This window comes from Rhinoderma darwinii, chromosome 9, assembly GCF_050947455.1.
Source record: "Rhinoderma darwinii isolate aRhiDar2 chromosome 9, aRhiDar2.hap1, whole genome shotgun sequence".
Lineage (NCBI taxonomy): Eukaryota > Metazoa > Chordata > Amphibia > Anura > Rhinodermatidae > Rhinoderma > Rhinoderma darwinii.
In genome coordinates, this window is record NC_134695.1 from 72,810,651 (window position 1) to 72,828,107 (window position 17,457).

General features: G+C 42.1%; 1 protein-coding gene across 8 annotated transcripts in view; it reads right to left on the reverse strand.

The window, feature by feature from the left end:
- The window catches only part of MICAL2 (microtubule associated monooxygenase, calponin and LIM domain containing 2), a 218,428-nt gene that overhangs the window by 150,415 nt on the left and 50,556 nt on the right, over positions 1-17,457 (reverse strand). For all 8 annotated transcript variants that reach the window (XM_075838150.1, XM_075838144.1, XM_075838145.1 and 5 more), the window contains exon 2: positions 8,161-8,498. In XM_075838150.1, coding sequence (XP_075694265.1) covers positions 8,161-8,427 — 267 coding nt within the window. In that variant the 5' untranslated portion in view covers positions 8,428-8,498. The remainder of the gene's footprint in view (positions 1-8,160; positions 8,499-17,457) is intronic.

The window sequence follows — 17,457 nt, forward strand, 5'->3', positions numbered from 1 at the left end:
CCCCTATATACAAGAATATAACTACTATAATACTGCCCCCTATATACAGGAATATAACTACTATAATACTGCCCCCTATGTACAAGAGTATAACTACTATAATACTGCCCCTATATACAAGAATATAACTACTATAATACTGCCCCCTATATACAAGAATATAACTACTATAATACTGCCTTTATATACAAGAATATAACTACTACAATACTGCTCCTATATACAAGAATATAACTACTATAATACTGCTCCTATATACAAGAATAGAACTACTATAATACTGCCTCCTATATACAAGAATATAACTACTATAATACTGCTCCTATATACAAGAATATAACTACTATAATACTGCTCCTATATACAAGAATGTAACTACTATAATACTGCCCCTATATACAAGAATATAACTACTATAATACTGCCCCTGTGTACAAAAATATAACTACTATAATACTGCCCCCTATATACAAGAATATAACTACTATAATACTGCTCCTATATACAAGAATATAACTACTATAACACTACTCCTATATACAAGAATATAACTACTATAACACTGCTCCTCTATACAAGAATATAACTACTATAATACTGCTCCTATATACAAGAATATAACTACTATAATACTGCCCCTATATACAAGAATATAACTACTATAATACTGCCCCTATATACAAGGATATAACTACTATAATACTGCCCCTATATACAAGAATATAACTACTATAATACTGTCCCCTATATACAAGAATATAACTACTATAATACTGTCCCCTATATACAAGAATATAACTACTATAATACTGCTCCCCTATATACAAGAATATAACTACTATAATACTGCCCCCTATATACAAGAATATAACGACTATAATACTGCTCCCCTATATACAAGAATATAACTACTATAATACTGCCTCCTATATACAATAATATAACTACTATAATACTGCCCCTATATACAAGAATATAACTACTATTATACTGCCTCCTATATACAAGTATATAACTACTATAATACTGCCTCCTATATACAATAATATAACTACTATAATACTGCCCCTATATACAAGAATATAACTACTATAATACTGCTCCCCTATATACAAGAATATAACTGCTATAATACTGCCTCCTATATACAAGAATATAACAGCTATAATACTGCCCCTATATACAAGAATATAACCACTATAATACTGCTCCTATATACAAGAATATAACTACTATAATACTGCCCACTATATACAAGAATATAACTACTATATACTGCCCCCTATATACAAGAATATAACTACTATATACTGCCCCCTATATACAAGAATATAGCTACTATAATACTGCTCCCTATATACAAGAATATAACTACTATAATACTGCTCCCTATATACAAGAATATAACTACTATAATACTGCCCCTATATACAAGGATATAACTACTATAATACTGCCCCTATATACAAGAATATAACTACTATACTACTGCCCCTATATACAAGAATATAACTACTATACTACTGCCCCTATATACAAGGATATAACTACTATAATACTGCTCCCCTATATACAAGAATATAGCTACTATAATACTGCTCCCTATATACAAGAATATAACTACTATAATACTGCTCCCTATATACAAGAATATAACTACTATAATACTGCCCCTATATACAAGGATATAACTACTATAATACTGCCCCTATATACAAGAATATAACTACTATACTACTGCCCCTATATACAAGAATATAACTACTATACTACTGCCCCTATATACAAGGATATAACTACTATAATACTGCCCCTATATACAAGAATATAACTACTATAATACTGTCCCCTATATACAAGAATATAACTACTATAATACTGCCCCCTATATACAAGAATATAACTACTATAATACTGCTCCCCTATATACAAGAATATAACTACTATAATACTGCTCCCCTATATACAAGAATATAACTACTATAATACTGCTCCCCTATATACAAGACTATAACTACTATAATACTGCTCCTATATACAAGAATATAACTACTATAATACTGCCCCCTATATACAAGAATATAACTACTATAATACTGCCTCCTATATACAAGAATATAACTGCTATAATACTGCCTCCTATATACAAGAATATAACTGCTATAATACTGCCCCTATATACAAGAATATAACCACTATAATACTGCTCCTATATACAAGAATATAACTACTATAATACTGCCCCTATATACAAGAATATAACTACTATAATACTGCTCCTATATACAAGAATATAACTACTATAATACTGCTCCCTATATACAAGAATATAACTACTATAATACTGCTCCCTATATACAAGAATATAACTACTATAATACTGCTCCCTATATACTAGAATATAACTACTAATAATACTGCCCCCTATATACAAGAATATAACTACTATAATACTGCCCCCCTATATACAAGAATATAACTACTATAATACTGCTCCCTATATACAAGAATATAACTACTATAATACTGCCCCCTATATACAAGAATATAACTACTATAATACTGCCCCCTATATACAAGAATATAACTACTATAATACTGCCCCCTATATACAAGAATATAACTACTATAATACTGCCCCCTATGTACAAGAATATAACTACTATAATACTGCCCCCTATGTACAAGAATATAACTACTATAATACTGCTCCTATATACAAGAATATAACTACTATAATACTGCCCCCTATATACAAGAATATAACTACTATTATACTGCCCCTATATACAAGAATATAACTACTATATAACACTGCCCCCTATATACAAGAATATAACTACTATAATACTGCCCCTATATACAAGAATATAATTACTATAATACTGCCTCCTATATACAAGAATATAACTACTATAATACTGCTCCCTATATACAAGACTATAACTACTATAATACTGCTCCCCTATATACAAGAATATAACTACTATAATACTGCCTCTATGAATAACAATGTATATCGTCCTATAATTTCTGGCATTTTATACCCAGATGGCAGCAGCTTATTTGATTCGTGTTCTATGACGAGCCTCAATTCTGCCACTTTGCATCGGGTATCACAGGCAGCAGAGATCTTGGCTCACATTTCCAGGGACTGAAATATAAAGCTTCTGAATAATTCAACAACAAATGATCAGCAGCTGCTTAAATCCCCAGCAAACCAGCGTAGATTCTGTGCTGCTCCTGTAACGTCTGGCGTTTTTCTGTGTGGTCTTGTGACATCTCCGCACCGAGGCCAGACATCAATCTTCATTCCAGAAATATAAATTCGATCGTTTAAAATGACTGAACCTGGGAATAGATCGGCGATTGCTCCTCACATGCAAAAATTACGTCTTAATTAGATTATATGTAACAGAGGAAGTGCTGGAGCTCAATAACCTACATCCTCGCCCGACCTCTCACCAGCGGAGTATATATGAGAAAAAAAAGTCTATATTGTCCTTTAGTCGCCCTCTACAATATGGACACCATAAGCCGTGGCGTCAGGGGTTATCATCCAGCTTTCTCTGACCCATGAATGTGAAATCTGCATAGTTATACAGTGATACATTCCCCATACTGCTGTGGGTTGTCGGGCCCCTGAGGGCACCAGGGCCTATGACCCCTACAATCCTAATAGATGTAACAATGGTGCCGCCATTGACTTGCTTATATGCCACCTTCCATGCCCGATTATACCACCCCATATTTGTTTATCTGGTCTTAAATGTTTCTAATTATAACGCTTGATGGGTTAGCTTAAAAAAATTACCTCCCCAATTGCATCTATTGTGAGGGGGAAGGGACAACCCCACAGAACAGTCAATGTCCCCTATTCAGTTATCCGGCCGTTGGTCCAGCAGGAGTAGGCATGATATATAGGACTGGTCTTGTAGTCCATATTGTGAAGTATAAAATGTCACATTAGGTGGACTGGCCCTTTAATAACTTCTGCCCTGCACTGATGAGCCCCAACAAGGACAACACAGTCCCTGTAAAATGAACAGCCAAAGGAGGACTATTTCTGGGAGAATCTGACCATCCGCTGCGAACGCAAAAAAAATCCTATTTGCGTGTAATAAACCAACGTATCAGATCCAATTATTTTGCGCTGACATCGGGGATTACGGGACAGGAGCCTCTTTGTTTCATCAGAGCTCAAATTGAATGAGACGCATAATAATATTTTTGATTGAATCAATCCAATCCTTTGAGGATCCGGAGAGCTGGACAATATTTGTATTGTTCTGCTCCGGCTACGTGAATGTCAATGGGATCGGGGGCGCGGCGAGTTTTTCTGGGCTTGAACCGGTGGCTCGTGTCCTTGTCGATAATCTGAGGGAATTAGCTGGAGGCGTTCTTAGATCTGCTCGGGAGATTTCACAGGAACATTGTTTCTCTCATGGAATATTAATTCCAGAAGTTTGTTCTGTCTCCAAGAAACACAAAAGCTCCAGTGTTGTCATTGAGTCGTGACCCTCACCCCACGCGCCCCCTTTTATATGCGATCTGAATATGAATATATGGAGGAATTGTAGGGTTCGGCTCTACAAACATTCCTGAAGTTTTTAGGCTGATGAATTTTGGGGTCTGTGAGAAAAGTAATAAGGGGTGTAAATGGTCACCGAGTACGAAGTGTGGGAAAAAAGAACCGAAGACAAAGGGATCAATGGAGAGGGAATGGCGGATAATGGGTGCACGTATCATAGAGGCAGACCATGTGGCATCTTTGGGGCTCTTGGAGAGAGGGGGGGGGGTAGAGACCTGGTTGGTCCCATTACCTTTTCTACTGGATGACGGACTCCCCTCTCCAGAGGAACTGCATTCTTAGTCAACAAGGGGGCGAGAAACTGGCCCTCGGGTCATGGTATGGGCGACTAGGCTTTTTTATCCTGGATAGCATATCTGGCACCATAATGGGGACCCCTATCTTCAATGTATGCCAATGGGGCAAGGTGATTGGTCGGACTGGGACATGGACAGGTCAAAAAGGCACCTAGGAACCTGTGTTTTCTTTCTCCGTGAACGTGGAAGACGTTCCTACTGTTAAGGGGCATTTATAAAGGAACTTATGGGGGACCCTGTTGTTGACATTTGTGGGGACACTATAGTCGGCAGCCATGGAGACAGCGGCTTAAGCTAAAGCAGGCTCTGGCTGGCACGTACGAGGCAGTTACTGTCTATTATGGGGCTACATGAAAATTCTAGTGGAGGGGGGCGCCTATTTTTTTATTTCAGTAGGATGGCGGGTGCAGATTCAGTCAAGTATATCTCTGCCTAGTGAGAGGAATAAGAGAGGGAGGGTTCTCTGGATGAGACTAACTGCCAAGGAGATCTGAGAGAGGGGAGGAGGAGGAGGAGCTGCTGGGCGACCGGGTGACAGAGACATTGGCCCCATGACAGCTGATATGGCTGACAATAGTAGATGTCAGACAGCTACTTCCTGTCCTAGAAAACAAAGGCAGCAGAAATCTGGAGCACCCACATCGGACATCGAAACTTTGTACTTTCCATAGTTCAGAAATTCGGGACCCTAACACTTTTCGATAGAGCTCCAAATCTAGGAGGATCTTATGCTGGGGAACTCTGAGAAGGGAAGTGACAACCAACAGAGCAGTGGATGTCTGCAGGGGGCACTGCAATTATAAAACAGTATTTGTGGGGCATGATGTGACCCGCGTTGCGGTTCAGATAGTGAAGTATAAACTATCCACAACTATAAATCTGATCTTGGCAAATCTATGAAGAGTAAATCCTGTCCGGCACTGATGAGTCCCAACCAGGACAACACAGTCTGTGTGGGGGATGGGTATGTGACAACCAGAGGGGAAGGTCGCTTTTTGCAGTCCCCCTGGCTGTCGCTGAGGAAGGTGGAGGTGTCGGGGGAGGGGCAGCAGTGTGTGAATTAGATATCGGACGTTGAGTCTCTCTCCACTTTCCCACCATCCGGCGACAACTGTATTTAAAATGTTTTATCTCCAAGCTTCTCCTTTTCTTCGTCTTTGACAAGCGCTCGTCCCGAGAAAGAGGAAGTTTGGTTTACGGGGATTACGTTGAGGTTGAAGAATGTTCTTTAGAGAAGACACAGAGTAAACCCTTCACTCCACTTGATAAAGTGACTACGAGGTGATGAGTCCTGGTAATAAGTGACGCACCGTCCATTGCAGACGAGTACGGGCCGATCCCCCTGAATAAAACTTCTAAAGGATAGACCCTTACAGGCGGCGGTCACGGAGAACGCAGGTCGGGGTGTTGGTGACTCACGGGCCAAAAATTAATGTATAACTTCGGAGAGAAATTCGAAAAATTTTGTGAAATTTACAAACATTCTCGGAATCAATGGCATTCCAGGATGCATCTATTCACTGACTGACGTCTCTTGCACCGTGCGGACCATCACCTGATGACTGACAGACACTGGGTCTGTTCTATGGTACAACCTTTCAGTGGGTGCGATGGAGTATAGTCAGGGGGGGTTGGCAGGACATTTGTCCCGGGTGCTTGGCCCCAGCATGCGATTCATCCTTGGCCAGGGTATTTAGATACAAGGGTAGGGTAGCGGGTGAGAGAAGGTTGGCTATAACTCCACAACATGATTTTGAAATGTCCTCATGATTAGACCAATAGAGAGGGGTCCCCAGAACATGAGCCTCCACAATGAGAACATTGTCTGAGAAATCCATAGAAGTCTCCGTGTACACAAGGGATGGCATAAGCTGTGGGCATCCACTGGCACAATTTGGCACCTTGTCAAAGCATTAACAGAAAAAAAAAATCGTGAACCCTAAAACTCTCCAGCTACAAACATCAGGATGGGGGGAGGGGGTCCGCCGCAGTGAACACTTTTCCCACTGTTCTAGATCCTTGCATAATGAACAGCTCTGCAACTTTCTAATAAACTTTGTATTTCAATTCCTCACCATTATCAAAATGTTGGCTTGCTGTCAGTGAATGGAAACATTATTGCTTACATTCAATGGTTGAAAACAGGTCTAAATCCAGTAAGTTTACTACAATTGTATCCAGTCTAGACCAATGATTCTTAATGTATCTAAGTCAAGTACCCCCTACTCAAATAATTTACCCCCAAGGTTATGGTTAACTAAGTGTCTCATTATAGTACAGCCTGAGCACAGTGGGAGTACCCCTAAAAGATTGGAACACACCTCTGGGGGTACATGTACCACAGGTTAAAAACCTAGGATCTAGACAATCCTCTGTGAGCTAAACCGGACTTCAGACTGTTACATTTCACCTGCACTGATACATAGTAGCAACTATCATTACAGGAGAGATTTGTGCTGCTGATGTACCCATTGTCTAGACTGGATAACAAACCCTCAGCTGTAATAAATATTAGGCCAGAATGGCTATTCATCCTCTGGCTGTAAAAGGGAATGTCTCCATTCACTGCCAGCAAGCAGACACCTTACGCACATTTACATTAAGTGCAAACAAAGTGGAAAAATTTGTGCTGGGTCCCTTTAAAACAGTTACTTTAGGGCCTGGCACGCTTTCAATTCATAACAACAAAGCAGGAAGATTTTAATCCTACTATAAAGTCTTCGCCGCACGCAGTGACACAAGTGTCCACATATCATGTACCGAGCGACCGAGGAGCTGGAACCAAAAGCTTTCAAGTCAAGTGTTTAATCCACGAGCAGACGAGGCCGATATCCAGGGATCCTCACCAGGAGCCAGAGCGGTGGTAGCTGGCAGTGCCCTCAGAGCTGACGCTCGTGTGGCTTCTGCGACACACGCTCAGTGCAAACTGCAACATCCGACTGACAACAATGTTACTAATCTTCACGGAAGTCGGGCTATTAATAGTGGAATCCATCAAATTAAACTGGGGGCCACACGCTCCGTAAAGTTAAACCAAACCCCCAACCTGCCACTACAACCCCCATTATGGGATAGAAGAGAAGGTCAGTTCCCCCTTCCGTACTTACTAGTCCTGGAGGCTCAGACCACTAAGGGGGCCCCTCTCTCTGCAGAGGCCCCATAGCAGCGACATGGGCTCATCTTATGGTCCGTGCGCCCCCATTAAAGGATATATATATATATATATATATATACACACACACATGATTAGCTGCGTTATCCCAGTTCTCTTACCTTCGTCCCCACACACGCTTTCCCTTTCTTGTATTCCTTCTGGCTGTACCGTTTATCCAGCTTATTCCATAAGGCTTTGGCTTTCCAGCTGGTGACCTTGGACTTGAGCTTGCTGTAGAAGTGTCGATAGTCCTTGGGATCGAGGTCAAGCTGCCGGGTAAGGATGTTAAAGGCCTGCAGGGTTCCCTTACACGTCGTGGCCTGGATAAAGTTTTCAAAGAGCTGTCCGGCTTGGCCCTGCTTGTCGTCATCGTTCTCCCCCATCATTCAAGCGGTCAGCAGTCGGGTCTGTGGGACATAAGGTGGGAAATGTCTCGGTCCGGTCTGGATTGTAACACCTGCGAAGAGGAAGATCACATTATGTAAGGAGTCCGCAGCGCTGACATTATATTCAGGTTTGATGTAAAGGTTAAATCACTGCATAAATGAAAAGTTCTACAACTTTCGGATCAACTTTGTGATAGAATTCCTCACGGTTTCAAAGAACTTTGCTTGCTGTCAGTGAATGAAAACACTCCAGTTTACATTCAGGGACAGCAAAGCGGTACATAGCTAGTCCTGTTCTTAGCTGGGAAGTGGATATATTTGTCAAGGCAATGCCCTGTGAGCTAAATACATCAGTAGCAGCTGTGTAAATAAATCTCTGGTAGTTTGCTACAATGTATCAGTCTAGACTCTAGAGTCCAAGCTATTTAGCTCACAAGGCATCTAAACTGCATACAATGTATGAACTAGATATGGGTTTGCTGTCTCTGAATGTAAAAAAAAGTGTTCATATTCACTGACAACAAACAAATACCTTGAAAAAGGTGAGGCATCAAAACACACAGTACATTAGAAAGTTGTTATTGAGCTATTTTTTTACATAAAACCCCTTTAATATAATTTTATACCAATCATAGCTTTCGAATACAGAGCTCCAAATATCCTGCATAGTCATAGAGTTAAATAATTAATTTCTGTCTGCCTGCAGCCACCTCTAGGGGAGCTCAGGAGCAAACTGCATACAGGTTTCTTATTGAGTTCAATGTATTAACAGTATACAGCAAGCTCCTGAGCTCCCTCTAGTGGTGACTGCAGGTGGACAGTATGTTGGATTTTAAATCTGTGTCTATGCAGGGGATTTGGAGCTCTAGATCAGAGAAACAGCTCCAAAATCTATGAAGATATTTAAAGGAATTAATCAGCACAGATTTTTGGACTTAAAAACTACATCATGGTAAAAGGTGTAAATTCACTTTAAAGGTGAATATTATATAAACAGTAAAGAAACTTCCAGGATTCAAGTTCTCAATCTTTATATGAAAGAGAGTGAGAGTAGATAGACAGATGGAGAAAGAGACAGACAGACCAACAGACAATTGGATAGATAGATTTTTTGATCTTGCACTCATCCCATTCTGCCCTGTGTGATTTTAGTTAAATGCTGGTTCCTACCATCCCCAGATATATGTAGGCTAAGGCCGGATTCACACGAGCATGCTCAGTCCGTATGTCGGCGGTATTTCCCAGACCGAACACACTGCAGGGAGCCGGGCTCCTATCATCATATTGATCTATGACGCTAGGTGTCCCTGCCTCCCCGCGGAACTACTGTACCGTACTGAAAACATGATTACAGTACGGGACAGTTGTCCTGCAGCGAGGCAGGGACTCCTAGCGTCGTACATAACTATGATGTTAGGAGCCCGGCTCCCTGCAGTGTGTTCGGTCTGGGAAATGCTGCCGACATACGGACTGAGCATGCTCGTGTGAATCCGGCCTTAGTCCCTGTTCTGGGTGTATGCGCAACGTAGGTTCCCACGTTATTGAGGACGCCTTGTCGTGGCAGGTGGGCTCACACAATTTGACCACTATGTGCACTAAGAAACTCATTATTTGTATGTAGATTCAGCAGTAATGCATATTCATTTATATTTAGTGGTTTAGGTGGCATTGGTGCTTGCAGTGTGATAGATAGATAGATAGATAGATAGATAGATAGATAGATAGATAGATAGATAGATCGCCTTGTCGTGGCAGGTGGGCTCACACAATTCGATCAAAACGTGCGCTAAGAACCTCCCTATTGTAAGTAGATTTAGCAGTAATGAATATTTATTTATATTTAGTGGATTAGGTGGCATTCGTGTTTGCAGTGTGCGGTCGCCATTTTCTTGTGTGATAGATAGATAGATAGATAGATAGATAGATAGATAGATAGATAGATAGATATGAGATAGATAGATAGATAGATAGATAGATAGATAGATAGATAGATATGAGATAGATATGAGATAGATAGATAGATAGATAGATAGATATGAGAGAGATAGATAGATATGAGAGAGATAGATAGATAGATAGATAGATAGATAGGATAGATATGAGTCTGTTACATTTTATGACGATGATCTATAAATTATAGTGCAGATCCACCAGAAAACAGTAAGGGTATGTTCACACGATAGCAGGCATTTACGGCTGAAATGACAGACTGTTTTCAGAAGAAAACAGCTGCGTCGTTTCAGCCGTAAATGCTCCTCCTCGTAATATACGAGGCGTCTGTGACGCTCGTATATCTTGAGCTGCTCTTCATTGAGTTCAATGAAGAACGGCTCAAATTACGTTGCAAAGAAGTGCCCTGCACTTCTTTGCCGAGGCAGTCAATTTACGCGTCGTCGTTTGACAGCTGTCAAACGACGACGCGTAAATTACAGGTTGTCTGCACAGTACGTCGGCAAACCCATTCAAATGAATGGGCAGATGTTTGCAGACGTATTGTAGCCCTATTTTGAGACGTAAAACGAGGCATAATACGCCTCGTTTACGTCTGAAAATAGGTCGTGTGAACCCAGCCTAAAGGAGCGGACTGAGAAAACATAGGGAGGAAACCAAATTAGGATAAAAATCTTGGTTACCCCACAGAGCAAAAGTATTAGACTTCCCAGGCAGGAACAAAGTTATTTGGGTCTGACTGCGGATTAAGAAATCCTCCCCTAATATTAACAGCCAAAGCTAGTCGCACTACCGGGAGCTCAACTGCTGGACGTACAACAAAGGCTTCTCTACAAGCACTAAAACACTTAAGACTTAGTCTCCAGCTTTCAAGAAAATAAAAAGAACATATCCGCCTTCGATAAAATAAAAAAAGGTTTTAAGTGGAGTTAATAAAACTTTATTTCAGAAAGGTCTTCGTTATATCGGTTTCTGGAGTTTCAGGGGTTTTAACTCATCTTTACCAAACTCCAGAACGGCAAATGTGCCTTGTTATGCAGCTATATGATAAGAGGGGATGTATGCCATTCAGGAGTCTGGGTGGGTGGTATCCTGGCATGGCAGCGGTAATGCTGGTGATATAAGGAGGCAGCGGAGTAACAGGAGCACCTGCCTTATTATAGGGTCCATTATAGCGGCCCCTGTGATGTGGGGAAATGTTACTGGTTTTGGAAGAACGTCTGGTAAAAAAATAAAATACAAAACCAGAGTTCACTCATGTAGGACGCCTCCCGCGCCAGGCGTTCCAAACCACAATTAGACACTCCTTGCGAAAACAGAACACGGCACAGACAGCGACTTCTGTTTTCACCCTCCGCTCTCAGGGTTTCACAAGACAGAAAAGGAACATCAGAAGATTTATTCTCGGGCAAACACAAAACTTCTCCTTTTATTTAACTTTTTTGGACATTGTATTTTGGCTTTCGGTTGAATGAGGTTCATGTGTATATAGGATAGGAGACTATTACTAATATGACAGGACGACGCACCAGTCTTTTCTCTATGGGCACCATCTGACAACTGTGCGTTACCAATTTTGGGGGTAACTGTGATTGGCTAATGTGGATTTTTTTAGCGGACCACCATTTTTTTCCCTCTGCATTCGACAGTTCCACCAGTATAGTCATAAACCTGCACATCGATCTATCTATCTAGTAGTCCTTCTCAGTGAATTATATATATATATATATATATACACACACATACATATACACACACACACACACACATACACACACACACACACACACACACACACACACTCGTCCTCAGTAAATTAGAATATCATCAAAAAGTTAATTTATTTCAGTAATTCAATTCAAAAAGTGTCTCATATTATATAGATTCATTACGCACAGAGGGATCTATTTCCAGCTTTTTTCTCTTTTAATGTTGATGATTATGGTAAAAGTTAATGAAAACCCAAAATTTAGTGTCACAGAAAATTAGAATATTGTATAAGCCCAATTTAAAAAATGATTTTTAATACCGAAATGTCGTCCTACTGAAAAGTCTGTCCAGTATCTGCCCTCAGTACTTGGTCGGGGCTCCGACTCTGCATGAATTACTGCATCAATGCGGCGTGGCATGGGGGCGATCAGCCTGTGGCACTGCTGAGGTATTATTAATGTAGCGTGGCATGGAGGCCATCAGCCTGTGGCACTGCGGAGGTGTTATCAATGCGGCTTGGCATGGGGGCGATCAGCCTGTGGCACTGCTGAGGTGTTATTAATGTAGCGTGGCATGGAGGTGATCAGCCTGTGGCACTGCTGAGGTGTTATCAATGCGGTGTGGCATGGAGGTGATCAGCCTGTGGCACTGCTGAGGTGTGATCAATGCGGTGTGGCATGGAGGTGATCAGCCTGTGGCACTGCTGAGGTGTGATCAATGCGGTGTGGCATGGAGGCGATCAACCTGTGGCACTGCTGAGGTGTTATGGAAGCCCAGGTTGCTTTGATATCGGCCTTCAGCTCGTCTGCATTTTTGGGTCTGGTGTCTCTCATCTTCCTCTTGACGATACCCTATAGATTCTTTATGGGGTTTAGGTCGGGCGAGTTTGCTGGCCAATCAGGCGCAGTGATACTGTGGTTATTACACCAGGTGTTGGCACTTTTGGCAGTGTGGGCAGGTGCCAAGTCCTGCTGGAAAATGAAATCAGCGTCCCCATAAAGCTGTAAGCAGAGGGAAGCATGAAGTGCCGGGAAATGTCCTGCTAGACGCTGCGCTGACTCTGGACCTGATATAACACAGTGACCAACACCAGCAGATGACACGGCCCCCAAACCATCACTGACTGCAGAAACTTCACACTGGAGCGCAGGACACATGGACTGACGCCTCTCCACTCTTCCTCCAGACTCCGGGACTGAGATTTCCAAATGAAATGCAAAATTTACTTTCATTTGATACCAGGACTGTGGACACCGAGCAGCAGACCCGTCATTGTAAAGACTTAGGAAACCTTTGCAGGTGTTTGTGCTGATTCGCTGATTATAGGGTCACACCAGGAGGCGACAATCTGCAACTTTTACCCAATATTCTCATTTTCTGAGACACTAAATTTTGGGTTTTCATTAACTGTTCCCACAATCATCAACATTAAAAGAAAGAACTGCTGGAAATAGATCCCTCCGTGTGTAATGAATCTATCGAATATGTGAGAGACACTTTTTGAATTGAATTACTGAAATAAATTAAACTTTTTGATGATCTTCTAATTGATTGAGGACGAGTATCTATCTCTATTGATCGGTCTATATTTATGTATATATACTCCTCATATGTACAGTAATCCCCTTGCTCTACACTGTGAGGCGCCTGCAGGACACTTATTAACAAGGGAACAGGAAATTAAATGTCTCCCATCACTAAATACAGGATCTATATGAAGAAGTCTCCTCCACCCCAGACTGACAAACAGCAGAGGCTTCACGCCGCGCGTCCTTGTAATATCCACCGCTGTTATTCCAGGGCTTTCTAAATAAGCTCACAACCTGCAGAGAACATTGTGTCCTCAAGGTACAGAGACCTTCCAAATTCTCTGAGCCGCCTAAATACAAGTGCTCATGTTGTGGCTGCGAGATGTGCAGACGCAGGAGGGGGACATTTGTTATCCACCTCGGTGGCCTCGGCCAGGCAGATAGAGCAGAGGTCGTGTCCTCAACTTTATTGTATGATTACAGCCGTCAGGTATAAGGAAGCACGGACGCTTCTTGCAGCAATATACAGATATGGGGTTCATCAATGGCAGCCGTGGAGAATGGGTCCCAGATAAATACATCACATATTACTAGAAGGACTGTGTCATAAGGTGAAATTACATCCCTGACAATAAGCTGATCACAGAGTTTCCACCTGCTTGGACCCTCAGCGATCAGCTGTGATCTGTGGGGAAACCTGGCAGCAAGGGTTCAGTTTCCCTGCAGCGCCACCAGAGGAGAAATGAAGCATTACACAGTGTCCACTCATATCCATGTGTTATCTGTGTAATACAGGACAGAACAGGTCAGGTCAGGTCCTCAAGATAGAGAGAGACAGAGATGCTCTTTGTAACCGCTCTCCACTCTGACCGAGAGATGAAGACCCTGAACAGAAGACCCCCTGCCCCTCTATTATCTCACAAGTCACTAATAGTGTGTATGAAGACGGGTTTTCTATCGCAGACAACCCCTTTAATTATTTTTACCATCTAACAAAAATGTAAGACCCCACTGTTATTTTAGAAGCTGGATGACATTCCACGGACTTGTCACCCAGCTTTCCCAGACTCCTGAAAGGCAAATGGTTACTTAGCTACATGGGAGGAAGCGATGGATTGTCCCTTTTGCTTTAATTCAGGAGACAGACAGGCCGTACCTAGCGCCCAATACTCCCCAGACAGTGGTGTACAAAGAAGAAAGGGGGCCCCCATATTACGATCAACTTGGTTCCCTGTTTATTTCCCCTCCAACCCCTTTCCAAGACTCTTTGCCCAATTTCCCACCCCCTGCTAACAATGGAGTTCCTCTGGGGGCGGGTGTCCTGCACAGGTTCTTGCTGCCCATTAGCAATTGTGATGGAACCAATCAGGGCTGGGCCCCCTCTCTCTAAGGAGCAGTATGGACTGCGACTATAGAATATACGCCCTTGACCATAGAGAACGACTTGTGACACGTTTCTATGATATTCAGAAGTTGTCAGAAATTAAAGCTATAAACAAGTCAAAGACTGATACATTGTAACGGCTGATTGTAACAGTTACATACAAGGTCGGAGAACACAGCACATGGAGATCCTCTGCCAGACACATTTGTATCATGAAGACTTCCAGGAGCCCGGGAGACATGGAAGATGTCGGATTGTGCTGAATTTGAGTTTGGGGCTGACGTTCTCCAGACTCTATATTAAGCCCTCTAGCAGATTCACATTATATATACAATATAACACAGGGATCCTCTGCATTATACCAGAAATCCACAGACCTTCACCCAAGACATAACGACGGTTTTCTTCAATTAGTCTTATGATTAATGGGTTAAAGAGCTACTCAATGAGCGCCATATATTGAAATGTATTATTCTATTTATTTAACGTGGTCTCTCTATTATGTGTCTTCCACTAGATCTGATGGGATCTAGATCTCAATTTATCCTGATCCACCTGGTTCATGAATACAATGCCAGGGAGACAGTGAAGACTGACACAGGTAGGGCAGTACAATAAAGCTGTAATGTTAAGAACTGTCTATTATTGTGTATTTTTATGTCAGGGTCTATGGGAAGATGAGGGGGAACCCTATGGACACTGTGCGGGCTGCCATTAGTGTTGCCATCTACGATCTGTTACCATGGAGGAGACTTTATACAAGACGGCGACTCAAAGAACTTACATTTGGGATCACGTTATGGATTTTTGGGGTGACATTGGTCTTTAAAATGATGTGAAATGTCAGAGATTCGTCACGAGTCCTATCAGCAGGACACTGTGACCTCAGTTCATACCTCACTTGCTTTGATCCCGAATACTTGATCTGTCTGTTTAGATTTGGCAGGAAATATTATTAAATTATAATCTACAGGAATCAGGCGAAGAGAATAATAATATTTTCTGATTGTGCCTCCGGATTCCTTGTACTTATTTCTCTGGGATACGTCGTCTCAGAGCAAACACAGAAATTCCTGCAAATGAAATGGATCACAGACAAAACAAATACAGCGTCTATAAATCACAAGGATCCATGGACACCACCGGGCGGCGCAACCCAGTCAGGATTAAAGGGGCTCCGTACAGGAGCGGATCACCGGGGGTCCCTCTGCCGGTCTAGTGGTCAGTTCTCAGGAGTCCATTGTCCTATATGTAACACAGGCGTGGGCCAGGTATGCCACAGCTACAGAGCCCATGTCATAGCGCTCCACAGTGCCCATGTCATAGCGCTCTACAGTGCCCATGTAATAGTGCTCTACAGTGGCCATGTAATAGTGCTCTACATTGCCCATGTCATAGTGCTCCACAGTGCCCATGTAAAAGCGCTCTACAGTGCCCATGTAAAAGCGCTCTACAGTGCCCATGTAATAGTGCTCTACAGTGCCCATGTAATAGTGCTCTACAGTGCCCATGTAATAGTACTCTACAGTGCCCATGTAATAGTGCTCTACAGTGCCCATGTATAGTGCTCCACAGTGCCCATGTCATAGTGCTCCACAGTGCCCATGTCATAGTGCTCTACAGTGCCCATGTAATAGTGCTCTATATTGCCCATGTCATAGTGCTCCACAGTGCCCATGTAATAGTGCTCTACAGTGCCCATGTAAAAGCGCTCTACAGTGCTCATGTAATAGTGCTATACAGTGCCCATGTAATAGTGCTCCACAGTGCCCATATTATAGCACTCCAGTGCCCATGTAATAGTGCTCTACATTGCCAATGTCATAGTGCTCCACAGTGCCCATGTAATGGTGCTCTACAGTGCCCATGTAAAAGCGCTCTACAGTGCTCATGTAATAGTGCCATACATTGCCCATGTAATAGTGCCATACATTGCCCATGGAATAGTGCCATACATTGCCCACGTAAGAGTAGGGTGAAAACATAACAGTACTATAACATTAAACCATAATAGTCCCATACAGAGATCGAGTAAAAAGGCCATCATATGCTCAAATTACAGTGCGATACAGCAAACACTTAACAGTCCCTTACAGGGACTAAATAAAAGAGCTTTTTAGTGTGCAAATAATAGCATTATACAGTGCCTAAATAATACCACAACTAGTGTCAAAATATGCATATGGGACATGTTGTCAGGGAGGAAATTTAGACTAGACAGGGGCAGTGGAAATGGGCGGTAGAGGTTACGAAATGAAGGCAACTCATAATTCAGCCCCCCTGTAAATGTATTTCTCAAGGCGGAAGGCAGCGATATTCTGGGCGGAGAAGGGAGAGGGGGGGTAGTGTCTCTAAAAAAGCAGGTACAATAGGGTCACAACTACTTCCTAATCCGACACCCCAACAAACAGCCAGGAAATATTTATCAATTCCTCTTTGTTCTATTTGCATTGCTCT